Genomic DNA, 23,779 nt, shown 5'->3' with positions numbered 1-23,779 from the left:
TTTCACCTCGACCAGATAATTAAAAAAAAAATTCATGCAGGCGAAATCAATGTACATTTCATTTGAGGATATGGGAATCTTTTGTTTAAAAATGTAAATATAAAAAGAAGGGTGTGGCTGGCTGGCACGACCAAATTGAGTCCACGGGGGATGAAGCACCAGACGAGACAGCTCCAAGTTTTTGTGCTTCAGCATTAACAGAAGAAGAGCGCATTGCGAATGTCATTTGCTCCGGTAAAAGGGTAACGGGACGGGGTGAATGCAAGAGGAAGAAGAGTACGCGCTGATCGCAGGTGCCAAAGACGTCCGCGGGGTCAATTTAACAGCAATGCTTGTGAAAGGAACACAATACGAATAATTATTACCGGTATTAATAATAATAATAATGAGGCTGTATGAAAACAGCAATGGTCGATACACGGATCATGAAGCAATTTTCTTACCGAGCAAGGCTGAGGACAAGTGTGAACGACACCCTCTCGATCCATATCCACGACACCGAGATGGGATGTGCGCGCCTTTTATTATTCATTCGCTATTCATTCTCACTTACTCTTGCGCAGCCTTTATTCTTTCTACAGCGTGTGGATATACAGTCTATAATGTAAAATGTTTTTTACATAAAATACTGACGTCGTCAATTATTGGCGAGAATTTTTTTAAACCATCCAACGAATCATTCAAATGCACTTTCTCAAATGTATACCAATGGGGTGGTTTCAAAGTTATGACGTCATAGCCCCAGCGTTGCTCCTGATCCAGGTGAGCTTCAGGCGCCGCGGTCCTATTTTTAATGCCGTGAACAAACTTGGGTACATCATCTATCTATCTATAATTCCAGTAATCTCTGTGTGTGTGTGTGTGTGTGTGTCTGTGTGTCTGTGTGTCTGTGTGTGTGTTTGTTTGTCTGTGACCGCTGTTTCTCGACAACCACGGGTCCGATATACTTGAAACTTGCCAGGTATATTGCTGGGGACCCGAGGATGTGCCTTTTCAAGGTTTGAAATTAATCGGACAAGTAGTTACCGAGCTATGTCCAAAAAACGATTCAACCAATCAGAGAGCAGCGAGCTATCACGTGTGCCGAACGTGGCGAACAGACTCTGCCTCGGACGGCACATTTGAGAGCGTATCTATGTTTTAAAACTAATTAAAACTAATTTGCGATTCATCGTAACTGCGATTTGCGACCTTCCGGACAGTGAAGACTTCACTTCCGGCAGCCAATCACAGAACGAGCCGAGCCGAGCGCGTGCGCCATTACGGTTCGTAATTCGATTTCTTCCGGAGAAAATAATAATTTCTCGATTTCTTATGCGCATTATTTCTCCCAATTCAGTCAGAGCGAAGGGCGGAAGCGAAGAGCGTTGTTTTTTTTGTTTACGGGCGTACGGGCGTACGGGCGGGGTAGAGCGTACGGGTAGCGTTTTTTTTTTTTTTTGGCAAGGAACGGGCACCCACGTACGGGCATGCCTTAGTCTATCTATAATTCCAGTAATCTCTGTGTGTCTGTGTGTGTGTCTGTGTGTTTGTCTGTGACCGCTGTTTCGCGACAACTACCGGTCCGATATACTTGCAACTTGCCAGGTATATTGCTGGGGACCCGAGGATGTGCCTTTTCAACGTTTCATATTAATCGGACAAGTAGTTACCGAGCTATGTCCAAAAAACGATTCAACCAATCAGAGAGCAGCGAGCTATCACGTGTGCCGAACGTGGCGAACAGACTCTGCCTCGGACGGCACATTTGAGAGCGTATTCATTTATTTCACGTTGGCAAACTATGTTGCCGCTATGTTGGCGTTAAACGATGTTTTAAAACTAATTAAAACTAATTTGCGATTCTTTCGCTTTCCTGCGCGTTTGTGCATGCTATGGCGATTTCTTTACCAAACTCCGCAAGCCGTTCGCTTTGGACCAAACCATTTCATGTAAATAGAGGGGGGGGATTGTCACCGTACTCGCAAGCCGTTCGCTTTGGACCAAACCATTTCATGTAAATAGAGGGGGGGGATATAATTTTAGATATAGATATAGTACGGGCATGCCCTAGTCTATCTATAATTCCAGTAATCTCTGTGTGTGTGTGTGTGTGTGTGTGTGTGTTTGTCTGTGACCGCTGTTTCTCGACAACTACCGGTCCGATATACTTGAAACTTGCCAGGTATATTACTGGGGACCCGAGGATGTGCCTTTTCAAGGTTTGAAATTAATCGGAGAAGTAGTTACCGAGCTATGGCGATTTAGCCGTTCGCCGTTCGCTTTGGCTTTGCGAATGGACCAAACCATTTCATGTAAATAGAGGGGGGGGGGGGGGGTTCTGTGGTCGTTGCGAATGGACCAAACCATTTCATGTAAATAGAGGGGGGGGGGCGGTTCTGTGGTCGTTACTGCCACGTGGTTTCAAAGTTTTTTTTTGTTGTTGTTGTTTGCACGCACGCTTTTTTGCACGCACGTACGGGCACCCACGTACGGGCACGTCCTAGTCTATCTATAATTCCAGTAATCTCTGTATGTCTGTATGTATGTCTGTGACCGCTGTTTCTCGACAACCACGGGTCCGATATACTTGAAACTTGCCAGGTATATTGCTGGGGACCCGAGGATGTGCCTTTTCAAGGTTTCATATTAATCGGACAAGTAGTTACCGAGCTATGTCCAAAAAACGATTCAACCAATCAGAGAGCAGCGAGTTATCACGTGTGCCGAACGTGGCGAACAGACTCTGCCTCGGACGGCACATTTGAGAGCGTATTCATTTATTTCACGTTGGCAAACTATGTTGCCGCTATGTTGGCGTTAAACTATGTTTTAAAACTAATTAAAACTAATTTGCGATTCTTTCGCTTTCCTGCGCGTTTGTGCACGCTATGGCGATTTCTTTACCAAACTCCGCAAGCCGTTCGCTTTGGACCAAACCATTTCATGTAAATAGAGGGGGGGGATTGTCACCGTACTCGCAAGCCGTTCGCTTTGGACCAAACCATTTCATGTAAATAGAGGGGGGGGGATTGTCACCGTACTCGCAAGCCGTTCGCTTTGGACCAAACCATTTCATGTAAATAGAGGGGGGGGATTGTCACCGTACTCGCAAGCCGTTCGCTTTGGCTTTGCGAATGGACCAAACCATTTCATGTAAATAGAGGGGGGGGGGATATAATTTTAGATATATATATAGTACGGGCATGCCCTAGTTGTATTAATACCCACTGCCACCACCAGCAGATGGCGCTACACCGTACACATTTACATAGAGAATATAAGCCAGGCCCCCACAACCCCGTGTGAGTCCGCGGCTACATAGCCTATGCCCTATGGCCTATGTTAACCCCCTTCTCCCCCAACCCATACCCCCCCCCCCCCCCCCACACACACACACACAAGGTTGTATTTTCTACCCTGAATTTAGAGTTTGCATTTCTTTATTTTGCAACTTCAAATACCTCACAAATTGCACAGACCCCACTACATCACGTATTGAGGTTTATTGCACTCATAATCTAGTTGTGCTGTGGTTCTTCCTCAAGCCTCTTTTTTTGGCGTGACTTCATTAAGCAATATTAAGTGCAATTATAAATACGAATTTATCTGACAGGGTTTATTTATCGTAAACCTCTGATTAATATCATCAAATTCCACTAATATCAAACATCGGTGATTGTGGATTCCGAGTGATTGGCGCGTGTTTTTCGCTACTGTCATACAGTCATACTCATAGTGTCATTACGTGAGTCGCACTCGCACACTTCGCTTGGTTAAAGTATATTTCGGCTGTGTTGTCTTGTTTCCAAACTTTAGATTTGATAAGCCTGAGTGAGATACAGTAGAGTTCACACATTTCATTACGACATTTGGAATCATTGTTTTGGAGGTGGTGTTGGTGGTGATGGAGGTAGAGGGTAGGGGAGGGTGGTGGTGGAGGTGTAAGTAGAGGAGGTTGGTGGAGGTAAAGGGTAGTGGAGGGTGGTGGAAGTAGAGGGTAGAGGAGGGTGGTGGTGGAGGTGTAAGTAGAGGAGGTTGGTGGAGGTAAAGGGTAGTGGAGGGTGGTGGAAGTAGAGGGTAGAGGAGGGTGGTGGTGGAGGTGTAAGTAGAGGAGGTTGGTGGAGGTAAAGGGTAGTGGAGGGTGGTGGAAGTAGAGGGTAGAGGAGGGTGGTGGAGGTAGAGGGTAGAGGAGGAGGATGGTGGTGGTAGAGGGTAGAGGAGGGTGGTGGTGGTGATGGAGGTAGAGGGTAGAGGAGGGTGGTGGTGGAGGTGGAAGTAGGGGAGGTTGGTGGTGGTGGAGGGTGGTGGAAGTAGAGGAGGGTGGAGGTGGAGGGATGATGAGGAGGATGGTGGTGGAGGTAGAGGAGGAGGGTGGTGGTGATGGAGGTAGAGGGTAGAGGAGGGTGGTGGTGGAGGTGGAAGTAGAGGAGGGTGGTGGTGGTGGAGGTGGAGGGTAGGGCAGGGTGGTGGTTGAGGTGGAGGTAAAGGTAGTGGAGGGTGGTGGAAGTAGAGGATGGAGGTGGAGGGTAGAGGAGGATGGAGGTGGAGGGTAGAGGAGGGTGGAAGTGGAGGGTAGAGGAGGAGGAGGGTGGTGGAGGTAGTGGTGGTAGAACCATAATTAAAGGTGAGAGGTGTCACAAATTCGATGAGATCCTGAAACGTGGTGGAGATGCATGAATGCTTTCTTCTCTGCCACACACAGATGTGTTTGGTGTGTTGAGCTGACATCTGCTAACATGTCGTTGGACGAAGAAGAGCCATCGTCCTTTGAAATGGTAGAGTTTCAATTTTGCACCCTTTTAGAATTACACATTTAAGATGAGACCGCTTGATCAGTGCCCTCGTTTTTAAAACTTTACATCGACATTCTCTTGTTAGAAAAAATGTTTTTAGGAACATCTCCAAGATACTCCATCACCCAGTTAATGAGAACTGCCTCTAAAATTGAGCTTGTGGGTGATGATGTCATCATTAACTATAACTGAAGATTATAATTATCGGGTAGAATGTCATTGCAGTTTCTGTTTCTAGAAGAACTTTGTAAGGGTCAGGCACATTTGAAAGCTGAAATATATTTTCATCAGTTGGAAGTGAGAACGGTGACGGGGGCCGGAGGGTAGGTTGTAGGTAGCACACTGTTAGAGAAGCAGTGATAGAACAAGCGGATGTACACCAAGGGTTTGAATCACCGGGAGGAGTCGAGAGAGGAAATGTATAAACGTGCATGTAGATGAGTAGAGGTAAGGTGGAGGAATAATTATTGCACCGCTATCGCTTGTCATCCCCAATTCACACGCCTGATCCTTTATTACCCCCATTACCCTTTTTCAACCCAGCCATCTTGATAGTTTGTGTTTGCTCCACCTTCTACCCCCTCCCCCCACCCTTATCCCTCTCCTATTTTCCTGTTCACTCCCTTGATATTTGTCTTACTGAGTTCTACCTTGCTTGTTTGTCCATGAACCTCTCTCCTGTAACATTCGTGACAATATATACTCAACATCAAAATAAACTTATCAAATCTTTAGAAGGACACTCATTGAAATCCTCCACGCAAAAATGAAAAATATTTGAACACAAGTAAAGTTCAGCTGTCTTTACTAAACACATATCAATAAACAAGAGGTTGCCTCAATCACAAAAAGCATGAACATCACAAGGGGTGGTGCAACAAAAGTCACAGCACTGCAACACAATGGCACGCACCTGCATACAGTCAATACAAAATGACACAGGAATGGACACATCACTCCTAACAGTCAAGGACAGAATGACAGCAATCCTCAATATCGTGTGTGTCCTACCTGAGCTGTGATGCAGGCTGTACACCTCCGACACATGCTCTGTATCAGGCGTCTGATGCGGTCCTAGGGAAGTATGTCCCACTCCTCCTGCAAGGTGGTTACCCGTGGTCTTCCTCTTCATGGACCATCATTCACAGTTCCAGTTTCACCATAACGTCTGGCCAGGTTGGAAATTGCAGGCTGTGAGCAACCAAGACATTGGGCAATTGTTCGCTGGCTTACACCAGCCTCAAGCATCCCAATTACCTTAAACGCTGTTCAGATGTCAGGTGTGGCATCCGAATTTTATTGTTGTTTTCCCTATCAGAAGCCTCTAGAGTGACTATAGACAGCAGTAAATGAATGTCTAACCACGAGAACTGAAGGATTTCATTATGAGGGTCATTATTTAAAGGGAAAGATCCCTATACAGAACCACTCAAGCATGCCATTGTTGATCAACCAGGTGATTGAAGTGAATTTCCGGTTACATAATTATCAGCCATTACAATTGAAGAAACGTGTTTGTAAAGCTGCACATTTCAAAAAATGAAAGTGATAAGCTTATTTTGATGTTCAGTTTATATAAACTAGGGCATGCCCGTACTATATATATATCTAAAATTATATCCCCCCCCTCTATTTACATGAAATGGTTTGGTCCATTCGCAAAGCCAAAGCGAACGGCTTGCGAGTACGGTGACAATCCCCCCCCTCTATTTACATGAAATGGTTTGGTCCAAAGCGAACGGCTTGCGAGTACGGTGACAATCCCCCCCTCTATTTACATGAAATGGTTTGGTCCAAAGCGAACGGCTTGCGAGTACGGTGACAATCCCCCCCCTCTATTTACATGAAATGGTTTGGTCCAAAGCGAACGGCTTGCGGAGTTTGGTAAAGAAATCGCCATAGCGTGCACAAACGCGCAGGAAAGCGAAAGAATCGCAAATTAGTTTTAATTAGTTTTAAAACATAGTTTAACGCCAACATAGCGGCAACATAGTTTGCCAACGTGAAATAAATGAATACGCTCTCAAATGTGCCGTCCGAGGCAGAGTCTGTTCGCCACGTTCGGCACATGTGATAACTCGCTGCTCTCTGATTGGTTGAATCGTTTTTTGGACATAGCTCGGTAACTACTTGTCCGATTAATATGAAACCTTGAAAAGGCACATCCTCGGGTCCCCAGCAATATACCTGGCAAGTTTCAAGTATATCGGACCCGTGGTTGTCGAGAAACAGCGGTCACAGACATACATACAGACATACAGAGATTACTGGAATTATAGATAGACTAGGACGTGCCCGTACGTGGGTGCCCGTACGTGCGTGCAAAAAAGCGTGCGTGCAAACAACAACAACAAAAAAAAACTTTGAAACCACGTGGCAGTAACGACCACAGAACCCCCCCCCTCTATTTACTTGAAATGGTTTGGTCCATTCGCAACGACCACAGAACCCCCCCCCCCCCCCTCTATTTACATGAAATGGTTTGGTCCATTCGCAAAGCCAAAGCGAACGGCGAACGGCTAAATCGCCATAGCTCGGTAACTACTTCTCCGATTAATTTCAAACCTTGAAAAGGCACATCCTCGGGTCCCCAGCAATATACCTGGCAAGTTTCAAGTATATCGGACCGGTAGTTGTCGAGAAACAGCGGTCACAGACAAACACACACACACACACACACACACACACACACACACACACAGACACACACACACACACACACACAGAGATTACTGGAATTATAGATAGACTAGGGCATGCCCGTACTATATCTATATCTAAAATTATATCCCCCCCCTCTATTTACATGAAATGGTTTGGTCCAATGCGAACGGCTTGCGAGTACGGTGACAATCCCCCCCCTCTATTTACATGAAATGGTTTGGTCCAAAGCGAACGGCTTGCGGAGTTTGGTAAAGAAATCGCCATAGCATGCACAAACGCGCAGGAAAGCGAAAGAATCGCAAATTAGTTTTAATTAGTTTTAAAACATCGTTTAACGCCAACATAGCGGCAACATAGTTTGCCAACGTGAAATAAATGAATACGCTCTCAAATGTGCCGTCCGAGGCAGAGTCTGTTCGCCACGTTCGGCACACGTGATAGCTCGCTGCTCTCTGATTGGTTGAATCGTTTTTTGGACATAGCTCGGTAACTACTTGTCCGATTAATATGAAACGTTGAAAAGGCACATCCTCGGGTCCCCAGCAATATACCTGGCAAGTTGCAAGTATATCGGACCGGTAGTTGTCGCGAAACAGCGGTCACAGACAAACACACAGACACACACACAGACACACAGAGATTACTGGAATTATAGATAGATGTCAAATGCATGTGTTTATAAATATAATTTTGTCATCTTGTTTGTTGGAGACTTTCCATGCATGGATTTTATGGATTCTGAGATTTTTAATGTTTGTAGGTTCTTCCCGGTTTGCATGGTAAACACCTTGGGATGAAATGGACGCTTCGTGGTCTTGGTCTCTACAGCACCAACTACAGCACCAACTACAGCACTTCTGGTACGTTTTATAGACCATACATTTACTTGCTAACTGTAGTGGCTTAAGAGGTAATGGCAAGAGAAACATTGCTAATTTGTGCACATCCAAGTACCATCCAAGTAAGGAACCAAAACCTCTTGTAACATTGCGAGGTAGCTAACACTGGAAACATTATTTTTGTAAAAGTAGGGGCCTAACAGAATGCCACCATGCACACCACACCGCAATATCTAGGATCATATTGAACATGAGCAATTCATCAGTCCAATTAGGGTTCTCGTCTCTCCAATATCGGCAATTATGACGGTTGACTCTCCCGTTCAAATGAAATGAACCTTCATCACTGAAGATGATGTCAGATAATAACGTTGGCTCCACATCAAGTCTATGCTTTACCCATTCACAAATCATCTTCATGAAAATCCTGCACAAAGTTAACCTTGTATGGGTGGTGTTTGTTTGCCTTCTTTAAAACTGAAGAACGATTAATCCTACTTCTTGAATAATCTTTCACAATGATTTTTTAAAGCTTTCTTGCAACCGCTGCAAGAACATTTTCAGAACTAGCCGAAACCCGTGGAACATCCACGGAAGGGAGGATGTGGTGTATGGATAGAGTGTACCATTATGGATGGCATAGGGGATTTGCTTGTCCGAGTAAGAGTTAGGAAGAAAGATGAGAATGAAGAGTGCGTATATGAACAACGATCGCCGACACCGGCACAAATGCATGCTCTGGATTGTCCACTCAGTGGACGGCTTGCTTTCGCCTTCGCCTGTCCAATCAGCGGACGGCTTGCTTCGCCTTCGCCCAGCAGACGCCAATACGATGGCGTCGTAAGATGGCGTCGTATCGGCAGTTAATCGGATGCTTTTGGACCCCAACGTCGGCTAATTCAGATTTTTCGAGTATGGCTGTACGTGCTAAACAAAGGGCGCGGTTCGTAGATCGTAAATCCATTAGTGCCGTGGGCATCGGGTCACTGGGTGCGGCGTAAAAGGGATAACAAAGTCGAGTCCTTACGCTATTATTATATAGACTAGCCGAAACCCGTGGAACATCCACGGAAGAGAGGATGTGGTGTATGGATAGAGTGTACCATTATGGATGGCATAGGGGATTTCCTTGTCCGAGTAAGAGTTAGGAAGAAAGATGAGAATGAAGAGTGCGTATATGAACAACGTATTTATTGCAATCTACTTAAATGACAACGCTACGATATACTTTTGAAAATATCACGTACCGTCTCGAAGTCAATGCCATCCTTTTATCTCTTCGTATACAACTCACTGATTTCTACCTTATCGTGAACAGCGTAAAGCCTACTTTAATAATCATGAACGGTGGCAGATGCAGGAGTTGGTGAAACGAAAGGGGGGGGGGGGCTGATCATGACCTACCCGACGCCACATGGCCTACGCCATTTGTTGAGATCATGGCCACAACGGAAACACAACAACTGGATAGGTAGGGCCTAGGCCTACGCCTACGTTTCGTCACTCGGCGAAGTACACTTTGTTTTAAGCTTTCAGAAGCTGAAGCCTTGGTATTTATTGCTTTATATGATACTGATGGGCTGCTGATCGGTTTCACTTCGTTGTTATCACAGTATATGGAAGAAATTATGGTAAACACACCTGATGAGGTTAGCGTACACCGCGATCGATGACACCGGCACAAATGGAGGAATGCATGCTCTGGATTGTCCACTCAGTGGACGGCTTGCTGTCGCCTTCGACTGTCCAATCAGCGGACGGCTTGCTGCGCCTTCACCCAGCAGACGCCAATACGATGGCGTCGTAAGATGGCGTCGTATCGGCCATTAATCGGATGCTTTTGGGCCCCAACGTCGGCTAATTCAGATTTTTCGAGTATGGCTGTACGTGATAAACAAAGAGCGCGGTTCGTAGATCGTAAATCCATTAGTGCCATGGGCATTGGGTCACTGGATGCGGCGTAAAAGGGATAACAAAGTCGAGTCCTTACGCTATTATTATATAGATTAGTTCCATGTGTAGCATATAGCAACTCAAGTTCTACCTTCTCTTTCTTTGTATAATGAGATTATTTTATTTACCTGCACTATAAAAAAAACATTAAAATTGGGTTTATTTAACTTTATAAGTAAAATGTTTATTTTTCTTATGGATCCAGACTTTTGAGACACCATGTATGATTTGGCTTGTGTGTTTGTCTTGTATGCACATTGAACACGCTGGACGGAATGAGTTTAAATGTGGTGGTTGTACAGTTTGGAGTGTGCCCGGGAATTATTATAAGAAGTGGGTGAATTACCACTCCTGCTAATGCACTCCTGCACCGCTGGATGGAATAACTTGAAAACTGGATGTTCGTACTAAAAAATAAATCAAACTCCCGGAAGTTGTATAAATCATTCTAAAATATGACAATTCTCTGTGTTGGTGGACACAGTCGGACACCGCTATTCACGGGTTCTGCTTATTCGTGGTTGATAAAATGCGACCTGTTTCTCTATTCGCGGAAAAATGTCAGGCAAATTCATGTTTTTTTTTTCTATTCGCGGCCGTGTTCCATGAATTCGCGATTTTCATTGACATTCGTGGGATTATCGCCGACATTCATGGGATTTGCCTTGCCATTTCTGGGATTTTCATTGACATTCGCGGGATTTGCCTCACCATTTCCGGGATTTTCATTGACATTCACGGGATTTGCCGAGCCATTTGCGGGATTATCACCCTAATTCGTGGGATTTGCCGTGGGATTTGCCGAGCCATTTCTGTGACTTTCATTGACCTTCGCGGATTATCGTCAACATTCTTGGGATTTGCCTCACCATTTGTGGATTTTGCCTTGCCATTCGCGGGTTGTTCCTCTCTATTCGTGGATTTTTGCGACTCAGGAACCTATCCCCCCCCTTTTTCCATTGAAGCAATGCCCGCCAATCACGGTTTCATAATTCACGGCATTTTCCAGGAACGTATCCCCCGCGAATAGCAGGGTCCGAGAGTATTTAAAACTATAGTCATCATCGATATGTGGAGAATCTGTTGAAAAATGCGTGTCTTGTTTGTTTGTGGGAAGAAATGCATTGAAACTTGGTATTTGTAGGTGGAGTGTGCATGGGAATGTTCTCCTGTACTAAGATTGGATGGCTACCTCCAATTTAACCTTCCCGCCTCCCCCGCTACTTCCCCCGTAACCCCCTCTCCCTTCTGTCGCGAGTGTGTGGGTGTTTCTATGTTTTTTTTATTTATTGATATTTTTTTAACGATATTTTTATTTAATTTTTGAAAGAATTTGTCTTTCAGGATGCTGGCAACCATTATCCATAATTATGTGTTTCATGCTTTAATATGGGTTGTGAAAATGGGGATGGTGACAAATGGGAAAACAAAGAACGTGAAACAGCAAATTATTATGAGATTTCCGGTCGATGCAGGATTCCGGGTCACTGAAATTGTTTCAAAGGTTTGAAACAAAATTTGTTTGTTTTTTGGCTTCCATGTTTTAAATATACAAGGAGCTTTGGCACATGAGAAAGCTATTCGACCCATCATGCTTGTGCTACACGAACCGTAGAAAGCATCACCCATTCACACTCAAGCTACCTAAAAGTTCTGCCAATATCCCTGTATCCCTCTGTCTCCGATACTTACAGGTACCTATCTAATTCAAATATAACTATCTACTCTTTCTGCTGACACTACTTTCCCAGGGAAACTATTCCATGCATTAACTACTCTGAGTGAAAGCCCTTTGTTTGAGTGAAAGATCCTTCCCCTCCCTCTTCCTACTCCCTGCACCCCCCTCACACAAAAAACAAGCATTACGCCTAGGTCCCCCGTCGTGAAGTGATGCGAGTTGACAAAGTGGAAGATGCAAGGCGGCCATCCTGGATTTTGACGTGGCGACCCAATTTTCAATAGCGTTCTTCCTTATGCATAGATACACCCACACACCAGATTAGAAGTTGGTACTTCGCTTATTTTTCAAGATATTCCACTCACAAGGTTCAGACTCGAATATTTCCACCACCATGCTTTACAGTTGGTATCAGGTTCTTGTGGTCAAATGCTGTCTTTGGTTTTCGCCAAACATGTCTTCTGGTACTGTGGCCAAATAGCTCTACCTTTGACTCATCTGTCCAGAGCACATTGTTCCAGAAGTGCTGGTCTTTGCCTAGGTGTTCATTGGCAAACTTTAGTCTTGCCCTGATGTTCTTTCTGGACAGCAAAGGTTTCCTCCTGGCACACCTCCCATCTAGATCAAATTTGTGCAGCCTCTTTCTAAGCACTTTAGAAATCATTTTGTGCTCTTTCTAAATACCTCTTTCTAAGACTCGTGCACTTTGACATCAACAGTGGCAAGAGCTACCTGTAGGTCCTGTGATGAGCGGTCTGCTCTCGGGCTGAACTTGCTGGGGCGGCCTGGCCTGAACAAGTTGGCAGTTGTTTGGAATCTTCTCCACTTGTAGATGATCTTCCGGACAGTCGAATGATTTATTTCAAATTGTTTGGAGATCTTTTTAAATCAATTCCCAGACTCGTAGGCATCTATAACCTTCTTTCTGAAGGCCTCAGAGAGCTCTTTTGATCTCGGCATGGTGACGCCCCACACTTCGACAACAAAGAGCAAACCAATCTAAATGTCTGAGGTTTAAATAAGATAGGTTCCTCCAAGATCCTCTCTAACGATGTTCTAATCATTTGCACCTGAGCTGGTGCACCTGATTCTAATTTCAGGTATTTGAAGTAGTGGTAAATGTCGGGGTGTACTTACTTTTTCCACATGCAAAATTTCCATTTATGTTTATTTAAATTATACAATGGACTACAAAATGTAAATGTTTCATAATATTTGTTATATTTTATCACCTTTATCTATCAATATTGTTGAAATGAAGATCAAATAGCTGCATGTTGAAATATGTTGATAAAGTCAAAACTTTACATGGGGTGTACTTACTTTTTCACGTGACTGTACATGAATGAAAGAGTGCTTATCTTAAACAAACCTTTAACTTAGTTCTGTGCCATTAAAAACGCGCACATTTTAAGTAATAGCGCTTTTGTTGCTGAAAAGACGTAAAAAAAAAAATTACCAGTAATCCAACGCCAGTTAAAGATTTGTCTGAGAATAATTTTGTTAGATTATCCCCGCCTCCTCCCACCCCAACCCTCACAAAAAAACATTTCGTCCAACGTAAGTTAAAGATCTCGGCAATTACATTAAACAACAACACCAACAACCACTTTGACAGCATAAATAAATGTAGTAATTACGTTCCATTTATTGTTCAGCTTTAACTGACGAATTAATCAGTTTTGAGAAAGAGTAAAGAATAACTTACTGAGAAAGGGTAAAGACGTATACATAAAAAAAACAAAAAAACGTAGTATTACGGTTGTGGGAAAGGACCCTGGGGAAAGCATCCATTAACACGTCGGGAAATCTTGAGTTAGTTATTTCATTAGTATGTGTCCGTACGTACATAGGTCCCTGCCCCGTGTGCAGGGGATTGGGAGGGGATGCGTTGAGATTAGCATGTTTAATCTCTGGTGTGATTTTCCCCTCCTCCCCCCATCCATCCCTGCACCCCCCCCCCCATCCCCCTCCACTTTCAATCCTTTTTTAGATCCATCAATTCATTGGTCCATCTTTCAGTCCTCTAATCCATCACCTATTCCTCAACCCTTTCGCTTTCCAACCTCGATTTCCCATGCTCTCCTCTGAAACATTCCTTCTTCGTCCAACCTCCAAATCCTTCACTTGTCGTCTCAAAATAGTGAAGAGCATAGTTAATCCTATGGTTTAAATAAATCCCTTTCCTTCCTTCCCTGCAGTTTCCCCTTTTAAAACACAACACGACACTTTTTACATAAAGGGTCGCTATAAGCGCTAAGGTGGATATTACCGTGTCGGAAGATTCTTCCAGAAGGGTATCCATTGGTCAGTAGCAGGGGATTCTTCTGGAAGGAACTCAGACTCTGATAGCAAGGAACTAATGAATAGAGCCCACGAGTGGCTGGGATGGACCTCCAGACGTCCATGCCAGAGACAAGGAACGGAGTCATTTGGACGAAGGAACCTGGAGAAAGCCTGCCTACCCTGAACGAGGACTGCTGAGCTTGCCTTCCCAAAGTCTGGACGAGCCTCTGCCACTTGCCTATCTGATCCACTAGGGCTGCAGCTATTCCTGTTTGTAAATTATTTCCAGCTTACCGGACTACAGACGGTGTGCCACTGTGCCAATCAACCTGGGTGAATGGAGCATGGGGATTCCCGACCCGGGGCCTCCAGCAATACACAATATCCGACACTGCATCGCCATTCCCACTGCATCTCTCCTCCTTTTCCCTCCCTTCCCTGCAATTTGGACCAACATAACCCCGCTTGTTTGTGTCTGGTAAGCGAGGCACCGTAAACACACGATGCGCCCTTTCTCTGTCTTCTTCTTCCTCTCTTTTTGCCTGTCTGTCATGTTCACCCCTAGGTAAATAAGTCTGTATCAGGGGAAAAACATGTGCTCGGGGTCAAGCTTGCTCTCCTGTGTCTTTGCCTGCTTGTAATATTTGCTCATGAATTGCCTGACTGTGTAAATAAATGATTGCTGTTTTGGGCCTGATAAACGTCTTTCAAATCTGCTTGGTTGTCCTTTCCTTCATTGGTCTGGCACAGCATGTACGCAATAGATATATGGGAAGTTTGTGCCCCACTGGTTCGCTCATCCGTAATAAGTAGATGGGGATGTTGAGGTTGTGGTTTCCTAGTTAAATTGGTTAACTACAAAAGTAAGGTAACGCGACTGAGGGTGTGAGGACCCTGCTTGACTTAACTACTTTAACCAGCATCCACTGTTGTTTAACAACCCATCGGGGTCCGTGGCTTGGTGGCCTCAGGGTCGGTGATCTAGCAACGAGTCCGAGTAAGTATCTCGTGAGCCCGGTGTGCTCACACCGTATCCGTAATAGTATTTTTTGAAGCAGCATATCAGATATGCACTTATTAATTATTATACGGCGCTTATCTTGCCAGACTGGCACTTCGGACAGCTGTTTATTTCATATTTCCATCATTCTCTATTTAAAAGGCATGAATGTTCGATTCAGGTCAAGGTAACTTAATAGCAACGTTTAATGAATACAGCCACCAATACATGTCTTTGTATGAAAAAACGTCCATGAACAACATGGCAGTGATAACGAAAGTGTGCAGGTTCCGCCTCTTCATCCTACCCAGCGCCGGAGGGAACTGATCTGATAGGCTGGGGGCATAAACCCCACCCTGAACAGATGGATGGACTTGCACCAAGTTTGGTTTGAATCACTTCAAAGATTAACTGATTAAATTATGGGTTCATAAGGTCAAAGGTCATGTGCCCTTTGAAAATTATTTTACACACGATCAACTCGACTTGGAAGCATCTGATGTTGTCTCTCTCTTATCTCTTGCATTCTCTTATGTGATTTTGAATTGAGATTTAATTGAGAAAGTGGGCCTGACATTTATCGTGGGTGGAGATTTATCAATTTACACATTTGTTTCTAATTCTATTTTCTATTTTTAATGCATGAATCTACATTCGTTATTCAAGGTGTTGGCATTCTCTGGGCAGGTGCACATGGCTTTGCCTCTATCGTGGAGTGTGAAAGAGAAAGAGGCACAAGTCTGCCAATGTTGCGCAGCTTGTACAGTGAGCTGCATGCCATCTTCGTGCTGTTGCAGCAAGAAGTGTTGCAAGACAAAACACGCAGAGCAACGTATGTTTAGCCCATCCATTGCGGGCATAAGGCAGGGTTTTGCAATCACTTCTGTGTCTGTCTGTGTGTCTGTCTGTGTGTCTGTCCAGGCCGTAACATCTTTACCATTTGAGCTTTTCTCATCAAATTTACATCAAACCTTTATTATGATATGGAGAAGACTAGTTAATTGTCTTCGAGTTAATAAAATCAAGACAAGTTAATATATAATTAAAGACAAGTTAATAAAATCCGCTCCATTCCTCATCCCTCAGATCGGCAGTCTGCAGCCTCCTCACTCTCTGCAGACCTGGACAAAATCGCAGACTGCTCAAACAAGTGGAACATGTCTTTCAATCCTGACAAATCTCACACTCTCATTATGTCTCTCCGAAAAAACCAACTGGACAACCCTCCCATCCACTTTCTGAATAATCCTCTCCAAGAAGTTCTGTCACTCAAGCTTTTGGGTCTCACTATCTGCCATGATTTTTCTTGGGAAAACCACATTTCCAAGCTGGCCTCCAAAGCCACTCGCCGACTGGGCATCCTCCGTCGTACGAAGTCCTTCCTTGGCACACCTGAGCTTCTCACCACATACAAGGCTTACATCTGCAGCTCAATGGAATACTGCTCTCCCCTCTAGGCTGGTGCTCCTGCCTCACACCTAGCTTGGCTTCACGCTGTTGAAACCAAAGCTTTCAGAATCATTGGAATCTCCTGCTATTAAGCTTATTGTGAGGGCCTTTCACTCACTCACCGCAGGCAGGTAGGTGGTCTTTCTGTCTTCTACCGATTCCTATCCGGCCTAGCTCCCCCAGCTCTATCTGTGCTCTGTCCCCCAAATATTCCTGCATGTCGCACAAGATCTCCCAGCAACCCTCTTCTGGTGAAATTGCCAAAATCAAGACTCTCTGCTCGCCTTTACTCTTTCATTCCTCTTTACTCCCGCCTCTGGAACAAACTTCCTCACTCTCTTCAATCCCACTCCTCCCTCCAGGTCTTTAAAACAGCTGTTCACCACCATCTCTTGTCTTCCCCCATCCAAAACCTTGATCTTTTCTACCCCCATTAATTCACCTCAGATCCACTTTTTTGAAATACCGACTTCTTTCTTGGAAGTCCTAGCAGTGTCCATGTGTTTTATACCTCTCCCACCCCCCACCCACCCCCCTTCCCATACTTCCTCCCCCCAAGCCCTCTCCTTCCCACAGATCTCCCGATGTCTCTGTTCTCTGCTGTTGTACTTGTGTGCTTCCCTCTCTCTCCCCATCTTGTCTCCCGCTCCCTTTATTGCATGTTTTGTGTGTCCATTTGTGGTTTTTTTGCAGGGGATTAATGTTAGCTCTTACACGAGCCTCGATCTTTTATCCAAAAAATATATATATATATATTTGTCAAAAGCTCAAAGGTCAGCGTCACCTAAAATCATCACTTTTCATCCAATTGACCTGAAATTTTAATTAACACTGGAAGATAAGACCTGTTACTTTGCTGATAGCAATAGCAATGTTATTGATCAGTCGTTCCCAAACTGGGGGGCATGCCCCTCTTGTGCAGCACGAGGTGGGTACAGGGAGGCATGAGGCCATGTGAAAAAAACAAAATCATTTTTTATGTCGAAATTGGCTTAAATATATCAAAAAAAATTGATAAATCAAGCTAGATATTTCTATGAACACCAATGTTGTCCATCTTGCAATACCCCCACGACTTTCAAACATCGTGCCAGCTCTGTGCGTGCTACCGCCTGTGAATAACACCACAACTAATGGATTTGTAAACTACAAACAACTAAACAGTAGAAGCTTGGTTTTATCTTACTTGGTGGCGGTAACAGGATGTTGGAATCATTGGTGGTATAGTGATTGCGGTGTCAGCATTTCCCTTGCAATTCACTTTGCTGGATTAACCTTTTCACTATGTAAAGCTGGTGGGACCTACTCGCGGAATTTCCCGTCTGGACTTAAAGCCGGAAGGAGCTGTGCGCTCATATTCTTCAATCATCTCTGTGGTGGTGTAGTATCGACAGTGGGCAGTGGCCATGGCAGTGTGGTTTCTGACTGCGCTTTACTGTGTCCAAATTATAATGAATTTAAATGAAAACAATGAGGGGGCGGGCAGGGGTGTTTGATGAAGAACAAAAGGAGCGTCTTGCCAAAACGTTTGGGAATCACTGTTATAGATAGATTTACGTATTCTTTAAAAGGCGGTGCATAATCAGAAATACCTCCCATCCCTCCTCTCCCCCATCCCAGGCTGGTTGCCTTCAGCAGGAATTATCGTTCGGTGATGAAGGACTGCATGGAAGAAATTCAGAATGTTTTGTGTAAGTACTATCATTTAGAATACAATATAGGAGGAAGTCGAAACACTCATGCGATCCACGTCCCCACACAGCCTGAGGTATACAAGGCATACAGTAATAGAGTTAGAGATTCCAGCATGCAAGACGCAGCAAAAGGTGCATTCATACTGTTGTTTAACCGTTCTGGTTACATGTTGTAATTTTTTTCCACTTCAGTGCTTTCAGAAAGTATTTATACCCCTTGACTTTTTCACATTTTGTTATGTTGCAGCCTGAATTTAAAATGAAACAAATTGAGATTATTTGTCACTGATCAACACATAATACCCCATAATGACCAAGTGGAATTTTTTTCATCGACATTTTTACAAAATAATAAAAAATGTAATACAGAAATATCTAATTTACATAAGTATTGAACCCCTGAATCAATACTTCATAGAAGCAGCGATTACAGCTTCGAGTCTTCTTGGGTATGTCTATCAGCTTTGCACATTTGGATTTGGGGAGTTTCTCCCGTTCTTTCTTGCAGATTTTCTCAGGCTCTGTCATCTTGGATGGGGAGCATCGGGGAACAGCAATCTTCAAGTCTTTCCACAGAATCTTAATGGGATTCAAGTTTGGACTTTGGCTAGGCCACTCAAGGCCTTTCATGTTGTTGGTCATTGTCCTGTTGGAACGTAAATCTTCACCGCAGTCTTAGGTCTTTTGCCCTCTGAAGCAGGTTCTTCTCAAGGATTTACCTGTATTTGGCTCCATTCATTGTTCCTTCTATCCTTCCAAGTCTCCCAGTCCCTGCTGCTGAAAAGCATCCCCATAGCATGATGCTGCCACCACCATGTTTCACGGTAGAGATGGTGTTAGATGGGTGATGAGCTGAGCATTGGTTTCCGCCAGATGTAGCGCTTTGCATTTAGGGCAAAGAGTGAAATTTTCATCTCACCAGACCACAGAATATTTTGCCTCATCCTCTCAGTCTTTCACGTGCTTTTTCGCAAACTCCATGCATGCTGTCATGTACCATTTTCTCAGGAGTTTTCCGTCTGGCCATAAAGCGTAGATTTGTAAAGTGCTGCAGCCACTGTTGTCCTTTCTGCAGATTCTCCCATCTCAGCCAACGAACTCTGTATCCCCACCAAGGTCATACTATCCTCTTCAACTCTAAAGTATCAAACAAGCCTGGCTACACCGCTGTTAGACTTTCGGTCTTGTTTTCTATGATTTGTTTTGTTGCCCACATCTCACAATTTAAATGTTTTCTTGATCCAGACTGTTGAGGTGCACAGCTAACATTTATATTTTTTTCACAGCTTCAAACCAAAACCACCAGGGAGAAAATGAACTTGCAAACCAGGTAACTATCCATGACAACTATACAATATAACCTCTTTTATGCGGAATAGTTGGACCAAGGGTGTTCTGGAAAAATTGTTTTGGTTAATAGATGTCGTCGTTGTCATTGATGGATAAGTAAATTTTGCAAATTCGATGTTGTATTACGAACTCCAATGAATCCTCCAATAATATTGTATATTACTAGCCACGGTACCCGCCCTATGGCGGGGCTTCAATTGGGAAGCCCAAATGAAAAGGCAAAATATCAGAAATTGAAGGCTTTTTTTATTTTAAACGATTCATATAAACATCCGTTGAATCATATCACACGCAAATCATCAAAATCTAAACAGTACATGGCGCCCATTTTGAAAAAAGATTGAATTCTGCAAAACAGAAGTGGCCGCTGCACGTCTTTCTCAGTCACACGTTTGTGTGAAGAGTGTGCGCCGAATCTGTAACACGGAAGCGGCCGCTACACTTGTTTCTCAGTCGCTTTGCACACCCTGCCGTGTTACTTCGGAGCCGCACGTTCATATACGAAGAGTTCGTCAGGAGTTGATCTACTCTCTCCTGGTATGTAGAATAAACAGTATTTGTAGAATTTCAACAAAAGCCACATCACTGTCCATATCGGTAAATATTATTCCATCATGTTTGGAAAAACTGGGAAATTGAAAAATTGGAAAACCTGGAAAAATTGGAAAAACAATATAGCCTATTTTACTCCCAGGGGTCCCAGGAATACCTACCCAAAATATTATTGCGATCGGTTGAGCCGTTTTTGTGGTACCTTCGAACGGCACGGACATTTGGTGAATTATAGTAAGATAAAAGGAGGTATGTTTGTCTGTCTGCCATGTCATAACTTGAGAATGGATTAACAGATTTCAATTAATCCAACTACCGTGGATTCAGGGAGCTCCCGGGAAGATTTGTGATGCAAAAAAATTAGAAAGAGCAATCAGAGATTGCAGACCCTCGCCAGGACATGTTTTCAGTGGTTTTTCAGGCTTTTGTGTTAAAACAAATATGGCGGCCGAACCACGTGACCGATGACGTCATTATTATTATTTTTTCTCCAATTCATCCCTGGATGATGCTCAAGAAATTTCATCTTTATCGGATGAAGTTTTGTACTTGGCGAATTATGACGTCATAATGGAGGCACCTAGGGCATCATCATTAACATTTTATTCCCCATGGAGAGTTCTTTACAATGAGCCATGTCTCAATTTTTTCTATGCAGCACTTTCAGAGATATAGAGGTGCAAGTTTTTTGTTTTTTCCAAGATGGCACCCATACCACGTGACCTATGACGTCATAATTATCATTAAAATATTCTGCAGGTGGAGTTGCACCTATGGTGAAAATTTCCTGTCAATCGGCCCAAAGGTTGCAGAGAAAATCGTATTTATTCTGTGCGGACAAACAAACAAACAGACGGACAGACATACAAACAAACAGACTCGAATGCAATACCCTCTCCTCAGGTGAGGGTAATAATGTTCGGTTGGTGTGTGTGGGTAAATGCACGTGTGTTCCAAGTATTTACAAGGATTTCATGATTGTTAAAATGAGTTTGACTGAGAAGCAAAAACTATGGCACTTAGGCGGAATTTGTTTCAAAAGCCATTAATTAGACATATTAGCCGATGTATATTCCAAGGTTCAGCTAGTTTCAATGTATAACCTTTGAGATTTGAGTGCCAACACATTTTGGGCGGGCAGACGGACGGACGGAAGTACTGACAGACACCAACATTGATTCGAGGGTTTTCTTAATAAAACTCAAGAATGCGGAAACGAACGTTGCTGAAATTTGGAACCTGTTGCCTGTAACGAACAATTTGGAACCTGTTGCCTGCAACGTACAAAGCAGTTACTTCTGAGATTTGCAGCCAATTGTGTTAAATATGCATACACACAGACAAGCATATTATGATTAAGATGATGTGGTTATGTTGACCCAATTAGTTAATGTAGAACACTTAATTTTTTGGAGATTGTATAACACATCCCGGTGTGTACCCTGGTTCCCGGTGTGTACCCTGGTTAGAATAGGTACACTGTATCCCTGCGTGTCGTAAGAGGCGACAAAGAGGGTTGGCGTCAGGAAGGGCATCCGGCCATAAAAACATTGCCTAAAAAGAGAACCAACACAATTACAACTGCATATGGGCAGGGTACAGCCCGAAGTGGAGATCGGTTTCTGAGGTTTTGGACATGGAATGTAGGCACAATGACAGGGAGATCAGGAGAAGTGGTGGTAGTATTGGTCAGAAGAAGAGTGGACATATGTTGTGTGCAAGAGACGAGATGGAAGGGAAGTGGTGTGAGAATGGTGAAGGGTAGGCAGGGACAGAAATACAAGTTTGTGCGGCAAGGGTGCCTGGAGGGCGTGAATGGTGTTGGTGTCCTGTTTTCTGAGGAGTTTGTAGACAGTGTGGGGAGTGTGACTAGAGTGAGTGATAGGTTGATGATGGTGAAAATGATGATTGGAAAGCTCTTGGTGAACGTCATCTTGGGATATGCTCCGCAGGTTGGTCGGTATCAATGAAGAGAAGGACAAGTTCTGGTGTGCGATAGAGAAGCTGATGGAAAACGTGAAAGATGAGGAAGTTGTTGTGGTAGGAGGAGACCTAAATGGACATGTGGGAAGGAGTATGGATGGTTTTGAGGGAGTTCATGGGGGTTACGGATATGGTGTGAGAAATGGAGAAGGTGAAAGGATTTTGGAGTTTGCTTATGGAGCTGATTTGTTGATTTGTAACACTCATTTCCAGAAAGGGGATAATAAGCTTGTTACATACACATCAGGTGGGTCGACGACAACCGTTGACTACCTGATGGTGCGTAGGCAAGATAGGGGGCACCTCCGGGACACAAAGGTGATCCCGGGGGAGGAGGCTGTTTCACAGCACCACTTGGTTGTCTGCGACATAAGGGTGAAAGGTGCGAGGAGAGCTCGGCGGGTGAAGTACCAACCGAGAATGAAAGTGTGGAGGTTGAAACAGGTGACAGGAAGGGAGGCATTAAAAGAGAGGCTGAGTAGGGTCGAGGATGATGTGGTTGAGCTTGAACGTGGTTGAATGTCAATGAAAGATAGTCTGTTGGGAGCCGTTGGTGAGGTATGTGGATGGACAAAAGGACCACCGAGGCACTCGGAAACATGGTGGTGGGATGATGAAGTTGGAAAGAGGATCGACGAGAAGAGGAAGAAGGTCAAGGAGTGGCAGAAGGCGAAGGGTACGGGAGCAGAAAAAGCAGAGCATGAAAGTTATAAGGCAGCCAAGAAGGCTGCAAAGAAAGAGGTAGCAAAGGCGCAGGAGGCATGTAGTAAAATGTTCGGAGAACGCTTGGATTTGGAAGAGGGTCAGAGAGCGGTATTCAGGATTGCAAAGCAGATAGCGAAAGAGAGGTGTGATGTGATGGGGCTGAGTTGCTTGAAGGATGAAGTGGGACAAATCGTTGTGGACCCAGATGGAATTAAAGGAAGATGGAAAAGATATATGGAAATGCTGTTGAATACAGAGAATGAATGGGATGGCAACATAGAGAGTAACCCCGTTTTAGGACCGGCAGAGAAGATAACTGAGAAGGAAGTTGAGGAAGCGATAAAAGCAATGAAGAGTAGAAAAGCGGGAGGGCCGACGGGAGTTGTGGGAGATATGTTGAAGGCAGCAGGAAGTTGGGGTGTGAAGAGAATGACAGAGATCTGTAATCTGGTGGTGAAAGAGGGCCGCATTCCAGTGGATTGGGAACTGAGTACCCTCGTCTCTCTATACAAGGGGAAAGGTGACCCTCTGGAGTGTGGCTCGTACCGAGTGATAAAGTTATTGGAGCATGGAATGAAGGTATTGGAAAGGGTGTTGGAGAGGAGGATAAGGAAGAAAGTGAAGATCGACGAAATGCAGTTTGGATTTATGCCAGGAAGAGGAACGACAGATGCGCTCTTTATTGTGAGGCAGTTGCAGGAGAAGTACATGGAGAAGAGGAAGAAGTTGTTTCTTGGGTTTGTTGATCTGGAGAAAGCATTCGATAGGGTTCCACGCGAAGTATTGACATGGGCATTGAGGAAGTTAGGAGTGGAGGAATGGTTGATCAGAGTAGTGATGGCAATGTACAA

At 44.2% G+C, this 23,779-nt stretch overlaps 2 protein-coding genes across 4 annotated transcripts in view; one reads left to right on the top strand and one right to left on the bottom strand.

The window, feature by feature from the left end:
* Positions 1 to 541, bottom strand: part of LOC137424924 (choline-phosphate cytidylyltransferase B) — a 63,259-nt gene extending 62,718 nt beyond the window's left edge. Inside the window, exon 1 of the mRNA XM_068112828.2 lies at positions 444 to 541. Within this exon, the coding sequence (XP_067968929.2) occupies positions 444 to 488 (45 nt within the window). The 5' untranslated portion in view covers positions 489 to 541. The remainder of the gene's footprint in view (positions 1 to 443) is intronic.
* Positions 1 to 23,779, top strand: part of NUP85 (nucleoporin 85) — a 71,541-nt gene that overhangs the window by 563 nt on the left and 47,199 nt on the right. The window contains exons 1-6 of one of the 3 annotated variants that reach the window (XM_078776076.1): positions 689 to 762; positions 4,685 to 4,757; positions 8,200 to 8,299; positions 15,883 to 16,027; positions 18,265 to 18,335; positions 19,625 to 19,668. In XM_078776076.1, the coding sequence (XP_078632202.1) occupies positions 4,719 to 4,757; positions 8,200 to 8,299; positions 15,883 to 16,027; positions 18,265 to 18,335; positions 19,625 to 19,668 (399 nt within the window). In that variant the 5' untranslated portion in view covers positions 689 to 762; positions 4,685 to 4,718. Of the gene's footprint in view, positions 1 to 688; positions 763 to 3,640; positions 3,728 to 4,684; positions 4,758 to 8,199; positions 8,300 to 15,882; positions 16,028 to 18,264; positions 18,336 to 19,624; positions 19,669 to 23,779 lie in introns of those variants that run through there. The other 2 variants (XM_068112825.2, XM_068112827.2) reach the window with 2 other exon arrangements.

This window comes from Myxine glutinosa, chromosome 4 (genome assembly GCF_964187855.1).
Source record: "Myxine glutinosa chromosome 4, kmMyxGlut1.1, whole genome shotgun sequence".
NCBI lineage: Eukaryota > Metazoa > Chordata > Myxini > Myxiniformes > Myxinidae > Myxine > Myxine glutinosa.
This window is presented reverse-complemented; position numbering and strand designations above follow the sequence as displayed.